Source organism: Poecilia reticulata, linkage group LG22, assembly GCF_000633615.1.
Source record: "Poecilia reticulata strain Guanapo linkage group LG22, Guppy_female_1.0+MT, whole genome shotgun sequence".
Classification (NCBI taxonomy): domain Eukaryota; kingdom Metazoa; phylum Chordata; class Actinopteri; order Cyprinodontiformes; family Poeciliidae; genus Poecilia; species Poecilia reticulata.
The window spans coordinates 32670-43818 of record NC_024352.1 but is presented as its reverse complement, the minus strand read 5'-3'; the positions used below and the strand labels follow the sequence as shown (position 1 = coordinate 43818).

Sequence of the window (11149 nt, the reverse complement as noted above, 5' to 3'; positions counted from 1 at the left end):
AAAATATAATAAAATCAAATTAAAATCAATCACATCCTACCCTTATTCTTATCCCTAACCTGTGTCACTAAGTTCACTGAGCGAGGCTTTGGGGGAAGCAGGTCAACTCAAACCCGATGGTTCTTGGTCTCGGCAGCTGTAATCTTCAAATATCCTTGGCCAAAGTCTTTGCCCAGGAAGAGCAAAGTCCTCTTTCAGAAGAGAAGCAGAGCAGAACTGTTCGTTATCCTTCTAACGTGCAGAATCTTTGTCATTAAATGACCCCCGTCTCTTCTCCAAGTCGGCTGCGGCAGAGTTGAGAACGTTGGGTAGAGGCAGAGGAGTTGGTCGGATCTGGAACCAGGGTCGGTGGCTGGTGGAACTCGTCCCCTCTTGGCGGCGTGAAGTCTTTGAGCTTTCCTTGGTCCCGGGGTGTGGTCCTCTGCTGGTCTTTAGCCTGCTTCCTCTTGTTGGCTCCTCTTCTGCGCCGCGGACGAAGAACCCCTTTCCTCCCCTGTGCTCCAGTTTTTAAGCCCTCTCAACTCAGGGCGGTCTACGGGGCAGGGCTGCGTTACTTTTAGAACCTTCCCACTGCGTCTCACTGTCTGTGGAAAGTCCCAACCTTCCCCAACTCTCCTATGACTCATTCATACCTCATTACCACATCTACGGTACTTYCCTTGTTTTCCGTTGACCATCTGTTTCTGATTCTGCCGCGCCCTCGCCCCCGCTCAGTAATGACTCATTCCACACAGTTTCTCCTTCTAAGTCTTTCTTGTCTTACAAAACATAATCAATGTTTTCTTTGTCGACATATTACTTCAGTATGTTTCTTCCTCACTCATTATCTTTAATCTTTAATAATCAATGATTATTATGCAACAATCAAGTTGTTCAAACCTTATTTTCCCTAATGTATTATGACATTCAGCTAATTAAAAATACAGAACATATATTTTTGATTATACATTACACACATTCCTTCATTGGCATGTGTATTATTATTTTAAACCTGTTACACACCATAATCATCATTAAATCATTATACAAGGTTTACTGTATACCTTCCGTTTTCTGCGTGTACCTGGACAGATCTCACATATACCAGGTTTCACGACAGTGTTTATGGTGGAGCTATGTTACATATTTATGGCTTCTTTTTATGAGTTTAAACCTCTTTTTGTAAAAAGTAGAGCCGGACAAAAAAATTGGGCGTCTCGTCATTGTAGCTCTGCAGCAGCAGGTCTCCTTCACTGCCCCACAGGTGTAAACCCAGCGCAAGCGTCATAGCGCTCATGTTGCATTTGAAGGCGGCTCGGAAAAACAGGTTACCACATGTTAACAACGTATTAAACTGTTTTAACTGGTGATAAAAGTGACAGAGGACACAGATGTGGGAAGTGTGAAAGCCCCTACTGTATCAAATTGACATAGGAATAACAGAGTTGGCTATTCTAAGATAAAAATCCATCGCATGCGTTCATGTGTTTTGTTTTTTTGTTTTCATCCAGATGGCTTCCCACGCGCCCCCCGACCCCCTGCAATGGCACAGCGCCCCACAGTTTGGGAACCTCTGACCTAAAGGAACTTTTCACTTTGACTTTACTTAAAACAATTGAGTTCAATGCCAGTTTTGTATCCTTCGTCTGAACAACTCAATTTATTATGATCATCCAACTCAATTCACTAAGTCCTTCTAACTCAATTTGCTAAGTTTTTATAACTTTATTCATAAGGGGGTTTAACATGACAAATTTAAGTCACTCTTACTCAAATCATTTATTTTCTTCTAATAAACATTTAAAATCTCTTTGACTTAATTCTACAGAAAGTCAACTCAAACTTTTAAGTAGTTCCAAACAAAATGTTAATACTCTTTTTTACAGTGTCCTTTAAATACACACACTTCCTCTTTACTGTTCTCCATCAGTTCTAAAGCATTCCATGATTGCACAGCTACTTGTATACTTCTGATTGTCTAAATACCTTGATCACTTTAAGAATAATCAAACCTGACCTGTTTGGAGTTAATCTGCTGATCCAACCTCATTTTCTTTTTCACTGAGAAATTACCCCACAGATGGCATCTCTGTTTCMATGGTAGCCCTACATGGGTTTGCCCAGATAGTTTCCTATCACCCATGTATAACAACCATGAAAACCATGGATAAAGCCATGTAGGACCCATATTGTAGGCCACATTTATCCCATATGGGGCTCAGCTAGCTATGCTGCCTGGATCTATATGCGCTTTGGCATATAGAATGATGCACAGTTGCATCTTTATGTGACATTAAAGTTAGATTTTCCCATCCTTTTATTTTAATTTTATTTATTTTGTGTGTATGTTATGTTATTGTCTCATGATAACTGCGGTTCATTTCCACCGTTTAAGGTAAAACAATAAAAGATTAAAATAAATTAAAAAAAACATTTGGTTTGACCAGAGGTCGTTCTTGTCGTGTTGGTTCCAAGTTTTCTAACCCACATGCGAGAATTCAATCAGAAGAGGCAAATAAATGAACAATGATAAGTTTATTGAATCCAGGGGAAAAGGGAAAGGGAATGAGTTCTGGAACAGATGACCGGATCGTCTTACTGTCAACGAGAGACAACGGATTAGTAAGAGTGGATGAGAGATTTTCCAGGAGTTAACAGACTGGATCTTACTTGGTGTGGAGGTAAGTGGTTGCAAACGGAGCGCCTGATGAGAGGGCTTTGTTGGAGGGCGGACAGGTTTGTAGGTGGTGGAACGAGCGGAGTCCGACTTGGTCCAGTTGTAATAATTCTCCAGATGGGTTCGGGCACGGCAGGTAAATCCTGTGGCGTCCCGAAGGGGAATCCACTGGAGACGGACCGACGATAGGGGGAAGGCGAGCACACGGGGAATGGCGTCCGGCTGGTAACACCAACGGAGTGGAGGGAGGACACTCGAGGAAGGTAACTCACAACAGTGGGGAACATAAGCCCACTCAGAATCCCGGGGCAGATGGCACACTCGGGGACGACAAGGAGACAGCAGGTTCACCTGGCGTGGGAGACAACAAGGGATTAGCTCAAAGTAATTCGCAGAGGGCCTTTCTCTGGAACGATGTTTACCAAGGTAAGCAAACACTCAGGCGATGAGAAGTCATTCAACCGCTGGTTATATCCATCCAGTCCACGCCCTCCAAACGAGYTGCAGGTGCGTCTACGGGTCGGCCCGCATCTCTCCAGGGGCTCTGTAACCTGGCGGCATCTAGTGGATGGCAYGGGAAATAACAGGTGCGCCAGGAAAATAAACTAAAACCAACGAAAAAGGAAAAGGAAACAAAACAGAAAACCCAGACCCTGACAGTACCCCCCACCCTCAACGGACGCCACCTGGCGGCCGAACAGAGGATGAAGGCTGTGAGTCCTGAAAGTCCCTAATGAAGGAGGGGTCTAAAATAAACGATCCATAGCCCTCCCGGTCGACGAGGTACTGGTGACCCCAACCTCGCCGCCGGGAGGCAACGATCCGGCRGACGGAAAAGGCCGGATGGCCATCGACGTCACGGGCGGGAGGAGGGGGTTCGGCCAGAGGGAAAAGTTCACTGGACAGGACAGGCTTGATCTGGGACACATGAAAGGTCGGTGAGAAAGGTCGGTGAATGCGCAGGGACGGAGGAAGACGAAGTCGCACAGCAGAGGGGCTAATGATCGACGACACCTCAAAAGAACCAATGAACTTGGGGGACAACTTTTTGGACATCGACTTGAGGGGAACGTCACGTGTAGACAGCCACACCTTTTGGCCTACGGAATATGTGGGGGCAGGAGTACTCCTGCGGTCAGCCAGGTGTTTATTAAGTGCAGACGTATTGTTGAGAGTAGCAATGGTGTCGTTCCAGATTTCACGACTTCTTCGAATGTGGTGCTGCAAAGACGTGACCGAGATGTTAGTTTCGTCGGAGGACAGGAGAGGTGGTTGATAACCAAGCACAATCTCAAACGGGGAAAGGCCTGTGACTGAGACTTGAGAAGTGACTGTTGTGCGCATACTCTACCCATGGAAGATATTGGGCCCAATCGTCAGCGTTAGTGGAGGTCAAGCACYGCAGGGTAGCCTCTAGCTCCTGGTTCATCCGCTCTGTTTGTCCGTTGGTTGGTGGGTGGTAACCGGAGGTGAGTGACACCTTGGCCTCCAGGGCAGAGCAGAACTGGCGCCAGACCTGTGAGACAAACTGGGGGCCACGATGTGAGAGGATCTCCTGAGGGATTCCATGGAGTTTAAACACATGTTTAAGCATGGCAGTTTGGGCGGCAGTAGGCAATTTACGGAGTGGAACGAGATGACAGGCTTTGAAGAAACGGTCGACGATTTTTAGAATGGTGGTCATACCTTTTGAGGTGGGGAGTCCAATAACAAAGTCGACGGCGATATGAGACCAAGGTCGTTTGGGTATGGGTAGTGGTTGAAGAAGGCCAGCGGGAAGATGGTTCGAAGACTTATTTTGGGAGCAGACTGCACAGGTTGTGACGTACTCCTTTACGTCCTTGTGTACAGACCCCCACCAAAACCTACGATTTATCAGCTGATGCCAGGGTGAGCGGAGAACTTGGAGGCATGTATCCACTGGAGGAAACGGGATCGGACAGATGAAGGTACGTACAATTTACCTGGTGGACAGGATTCAGGAGTGGGTTYGACTTGTTGTGCTTGGCGAATGATGTCTTCAATCTCCCAGGTGACCACTCCCACTGTACAACTGGGGGGAAGGATTGGAGCTGGTGTTTCCTCGGAGTCGTCTGAGGAATAGACTCGGGAAAGGTGAATTAAGTTAATTCTTCGCACCGGCGGAGCATTAGTTGTGCCACGCACTGCGCATGTTACAGTCTAATTAACTTCTGAGCCTTTATTTCCTCAAGATAAACTGCCGGCCGGCTAATCTGTTTAGACTATAAATGGAAACCGCATTGCATTCTCTTTAATTTTTTATGTTCTCTATCATGTACTGGAGACTGGAATTAGTGGCGCCATTTCAACCAGAGGTTTTGAATGCACTTCTGAACCAGATGGGCTCCAAAGCTTCATGTCCATAACTCTTCAACACGCTGTCAGCTCCTGGTCAGCAAGACGCATTTAGTTCAGTGTCCATGAGATGATATTCAGAAAGGATTTTTTTTTTTATTGATTGAGTTTAGTTGCCTCTGCAATGCACTCTTTGCGTAAAAATTTTAATGTCTGCCCATGTGCACCAGTCAAGGGTGTGAATTATAACCTGTCAAAATGAAGGACAGGTTTCAAATTCGCCCGTCTTTAAAAAAAACAACGAAAAAAAAAAGAAAAGTAAAATACAGAAAATATTTTCTTAATGCGACCCCTGGGTTTGACGCTTCTTTGGTTAAATAACACTGAATGGAGTCAGATTTCAATGTATTTAGATAAGTTTAGGGGTTTTATAGTTCTTTATTGTCAACAAAAAAAGTTTGCGTGGCTGCTGCAAATTTTCACGACAGGTATAACGTGTACATTTACACAAACTTTCACGACACTCTAATTTTGATTTGTGCGTAAAATATGGCGCTGCACATTTCTTGTGCATATGCATGATTTAAATGAGGGCCCAGATGATGAACTGCTCAGAGCTCTGYTAAAAGCCTGGAAAATTTATTTAGAACCTAACCCTATTTTAAATGTCTCCACAATTCCCTCTGTAACCTGCTGTGTTCCTTGGTCTTCATGATGATATTTGTTCTCTAATGTTCTTGAACATACTTCAGAGATCTTCTTGGAAAAAACACACAGCTGGAATGTTTACTGATTAGCTGGCTCCTGAAGAAAGTTTGTTGCACTAGCTGTTATTTCAGGTCATCAAATTATGCACTGATTGGATTCATACTCATACTTTCCAGATTTTTCTTTGTCAAAGTTTTTGAAAACCATGTAGGAATTTTTACTTCAGAATTCTTTACCGCTTAGTGTTGATTTGTCACATAAAATTCCAACAAAAACATTACATTTTGTAATTGAGAGGAGAGGGAAGAGGGAAAAAATTATTGTGAGATACACATAAGAAATCATTGCAGCTGTTCATTTATGAAACTGTTCATCTTCAGTGGCATTAATAGCTTAGTTTTCCTGGTTTGCTTTTGACCCTAAGGCCCCACTTCTGTTTGGTTTGACTCTTCATAAGAACATGTCTCCATATCAGCAGCATGGTGAGCTCCTGGCTGAAGAAATTACAGAGAATAAAGGCAGTGAGGAGCTGAGCATGGAGGATGATRGAGGAAGTGTATTTTGGTGGCTCTGCGAATCTTTCCTGGATGTTTCACCTSAGGTTAAAGAAGATTGAGGGCTACAGTTGAAACTCTCTCACACTATTTCCCTGTACTACTGAACTCTTTGGTTAACTTCTCCTCATGTTGGTTTTCTTTGTCAACTGAAGGTCAGCTGCCACATTAAATATGGGCTAGACGTAGCATAGACAAGGCTGTATTGCAAAATACTTAAGAAGTGAGTGAAAACAAACTTGACAAACAGATGAGAGCTTGCACAATACTCCCAACTGTCCTTCCTCTGAAAGCTGCATGATTAAACTCTGTTATGGGTTTCTTTGCTCTCTGTTACTTTCACCTCCTTAACCTGTTCCAAAATCTGCACTGACATTAATTCTTTCATTCATTGCTTGTACATCCCTTCTGTCGCTGCTGTTTTCAGTTGCATTTTTTTGAGGCATGCTGCATATGTCAGTTTTTGTTTGTTTTTTTCTTCCACTAGATGGCACTGTCAGACAGGGATTGTAATTTGTTCATCAACAGACATTGGTTGAAATTATGGTGAAGCCTAATTTTTTTTCTCTTGGTGTTAGAAAGCAGAGCTTGTTGTCTCAGAGGAGAAGGAAGCGGTGACTGGCCTTGGTACTGGTCAGACTGCAGAGGATGGAAAGGTAACACTAGTACATTCTTTGTCCTTCTGACTGGTTTCAGCAGGATACATGTGGTCATCAAAACTGACCGATTATGTTTACAACATGACTACAATAAATAGAGATGCACCGAGAATTCAGCTTGATCAGTTTAGACCAGTCCACTACTGGGCCATGAAGGCTCAAAATTTGCTATGATTTGAGCATTTAATTTCTGTCATTGTTGACAGACTTTCTGCGCTGTTACAAGTGGCCTTAAGACAGACTCTTAAGGGAGACAGACTCAGCAYGCAGCCCCTTTAAGCTGATTTGCAAATACATGAACTGGTGTTTTTGCTCGAGTGTTTGTGACAGTTTGTGAAGCCAGTTGACTGAACTGTTTAAACTCATTTGTATTTCAGATCGTATAGCTATAGATGTCCTTAAAGGGTGGTTTGTGGCAGGATGCAATGCATAGACAAATTTCTTGAAATCAAATACTATTGAACATCCTTTGATGTAATTTGCCACTATACTGCTTTGATCTAATTGCTAAAATAATATTTAAACACACAACTGTTATCTTGAAAGTTTTATTTTCAAGATAACAGATGGCACACAACCTTTGTGGTGTGAACATTTGAATGAAATAATTCATTGCGATCCAGTCTGGAAGAGGCACACTATAGTGCAAAGAGAAAGAACCTTTATCCTAGGGTAGTTTCTTGAGTGACAATTCTACTTGAAAATAGAACCAAACCAGATAGTGGCACATACCACTGTTGTGTTTCACCTTGTAGGAATTTTTTGACACTTAGTTGATGCATAGCATTCTAATCCCTTGCTGCAGAGCTCTATCCTCCTGACTACCAGGAAAAAAATATTGTCCAATCACCATTTTTTTTTTAATCCCACAGTCTTTGTAAGGTAATAAAAGGTTTTATGCACTTACTTTGTCTCTTCCCATAAAATGTGTTATCACTGATAAACGCCATTTTTATGAATTAGAAAAAGGTATGTTCAAAAGTCAGTAGAATGGGAAATATTCAAGTTTAGAAATGTCCTCTACAGAGGACAAACATTAACTACTGGTAGTCAGGAGGATATGCCACTCTTACGGTCCTTCAGTGCAGGCTTGATTTTTGAATGTTCACGTTTGGAATATTTCCAGCTTTATTTCAGATGTATAAGTGACCAGATCTGAGAGGTTTGTCTCAGTGGATGTTGGAACTGTTTTGTTAAGGGAATTGTTTACATTTTCTGTGGAATACATAATGAGCTATGCTAACTGTGCTGATAACGCTTATAGCATTAGAAACTAAAATATAATTACTATATTGTTAAACTTGGTTCTACAAATCTCTCACACATGGTGTGATATTATTTCAGCTCCTGTTATATAACATATAACATATATTAATGTTTACTCACATCAGAAAGCCTAGAAATACATATTTTAAATCATAATTAAAATCTAAAACTGATAGAAAATTTTACAAAAACTAGAAGTTAGAAATCAGCCTGAAATCTTCTATCGGTGCATCTCTAATGATAAGCTAACATAAATTTAACTCTTAACACCTGGCCACAAAATCCTAATAAATAAATAAACAATGTATGAGAAGATTTTTTTGTTGTATTTTGACTGATCGTCTGATCCTGTACATGTTTCTTCAGGATATTGAGAGCTCCACTGACACTGCAGAAGCAAGTTCATCTGAAGCTTTGTCAGAAGCTCTAGACACAGTGAGAACCCAGTCCCTGTCTGAGAGCATGGTAAACACAGCTTCCAGCGTCAACGTCTCCCAGTCTGACGTTAGGTCCCAGCACAGATGTGTAGTTTCCTAGATATAGAGGTTACAAACACTGATGAATGCTTTTCCTATCTCAAAAATATATGATGCCCCTGAGAGATAGTTAGAACCTACGATTTGTCATTTTCCTTCAGAAACTTGTTGYAAACCTTCCAACATTTTGTTAGAAACCCTGTTGTAGGTCAACCTGGCAACATTCTGTAAATTMTGTATTTAATCTATTATTCTACAATCATTCATAAAACTGTGTCTCGGTTTTTATTAAAACCTTTGGAGTCCTTTCTTGTTAATTTTTGTCAAATTACATTGATATTTTCAAAAATAAATGTTTGTAAAGGCTTTTAATCTAACTCAAGCTGAATGTAGAAACCAACTATTGCCAGCTGTAGAGTGACTTTTAGCCAAGTCTTTCAAATTAAAAAGCAGTTTTAAGTTTATCCTTGATATCCCTGATCTGTCAATGTAGAATTAGTTAGAATTCCAGAGTTCTTAGAGAAACATGCCTTTCAACCCTGTCGGGGCAGGTAATAAGGTGGACGTCATCTCTGAAGAGAACGTTAGGCTCCTTTTAAAAATTGAGTAATTTGGAACTRGACTGAAATGGAAGTAGATGTGTACCAGAAGACTTCTTGTTTTCCAAGTTTTCTGTGTTTACATGAAGGACAGTGGTGCTGGCATACAGCATATACCACACATTTCTGAGCACGGTATCTGCAACAGGTGTTTAGTGCATTGAAGGTTTCTGTTGCACCAGACAAATGAAGGTGCTGTGATGGAGGGTTGGTTTGTTGTAAGTCTACTCTCTGATGAGATGCAATGTCAGACACAGAGAAGAGATTAATGGGCATGTATTTTAGGCCTAATTTTTAATGTTTTATTATAGACGGCTTACTATACTAAAACCATTATGAACCTTTTCATCTATTGTCTGCTCCTAGTGACCAGCAGCTGYAAAGCTTTTTTGATATGCATCTACTATATGCGTTTGTGAATTAATATAGTTGAACATGCTGTTTAATTAATTAAATACTTTCTCAGCTAAGTTAACAACTCAGCTACTGCTCTTCTCAACAGATCCTTGATTTATGACAAGCCAGCTGATAGATTTTCTCTGCTTTTATTCTTATGGAAATGACTTATGTGATTGTTGCCATGAAAATGCAGTGGTTTCACCTGATACCTGCTTAATAAACAKCTGTTGGCACTGATTGTTGTTTTTGATGACATGCAGGTTTCAGTTGACGGCAACAGAAACTTTTTGCATTACATGCCTTTGTTCCTGCTTCTGTTCAGTCGTCTTCATGTGTTTCAGTGCAAAACCAAATGAAGACAATAAATGTGCTTCAGTGATCTATTTGTCAGTGTCTTCTTTTCCTGTGTTAGGAGCTTTTGAGACAGCACTGTAAACTTGTGCAGACTGTTGGACTGCAGACAAACACTCTTCACACACATCCTGGAGATACTGCAATAGGGMAACTGTTAAATATATAAGTCCTAAAAACCTGAAGAAACCTATCAACACACATTTTTATTCACATTGTCTGACATTACATTCAGAATACATTTTTACATAAGTATTCAGCCCTTTGGATATTTAACCCTTTTAAATATCACATTTTTAAAAATTGGCTTTTTTGACAAAATATTTCACAAAAAAATCCTTTGCCAACATGAAACTGATTTCACAAAGTAATGACAATCAAAATATAAAACTGAACACAAAATTTATCACAAATATTGACACCCTTTAAAGCATGTGGACTTCCTCTGACTTTATTCAACAGAGGTCCAGCTGATTGGTGCTAATAGACTCGCAATGAGTGGAATGGAAACCACATGACTGCAGAGAGTATGGAGACTTTACACAGTGTAGAGCCATCCACACTGATTCCAGCTAAAGGTGTGTCTACTTACTTATTTTATGTTAAATATTTTTAAGTAATTTACATTATTTTATAGAAATCAGATTTCATTTTGACATTAAAATTCTTTTTGTATTTTGTACAAAAAGCCAAATCTTGTTGATCATGACTGATTTGATCAATTAATATCACAAGTAAAACATCATAGGCAGTCTAGTCAGTTAGCATAATATATATTATACCAATCAGCTTTTGTAGAGCTGTTTTGTGTTGATTGTCTAAGGAGTGAAAACAGTCTCAAAATACYTGTGCATGTGTAATACTGAATTTGTAATCCTCACATTACAAATTCATCTTTGTGTGTAACTTTAGAGAGTTGTATCTGTGAAACATGATTTGTAACCCGTAAAAAGAAAATTTCTCCGGGTACTGTTGGTGCGCAACACCCCCCCCCACCCCCCTTCTCTCTCTCTCTCTCTTTCCTCCCTCTTCTGAGAGGAGGGAGATGTGCTACCAGCTATCCATCTAACGGGTGAATTGAGTTTTCTAAATCTGCTGGGATTTTACCCTGTCCAGAACTGAAGTAAACTCTGTTTAAGCTGGCATCGAGAAAGACTAGCCTGGT

At 40.9% G+C, this 11149-nt stretch overlaps 1 protein-coding gene across 1 annotated transcript in view; it reads left to right on the top strand.

Moving 5' to 3' along the window:
* Positions 1–10012, top strand: part of LOC103458067 (intracellular protein transport protein USO1-like) — a 55987-nt gene extending 45975 nt beyond the window's left edge. Inside the window, exons 14-15 of the mRNA XM_008398616.2 lie at positions 6813–6890; positions 8526–10012. Of these exons, the coding sequence (XP_008396838.1) occupies positions 6813–6890; positions 8526–8696 (249 nt within the window). The 3' untranslated portion in view covers positions 8697–10012. The remainder of the gene's footprint in view (positions 1–6812; positions 6891–8525) is intronic.
* Positions 10013–11149: the final 1137 nt, after the last annotated feature.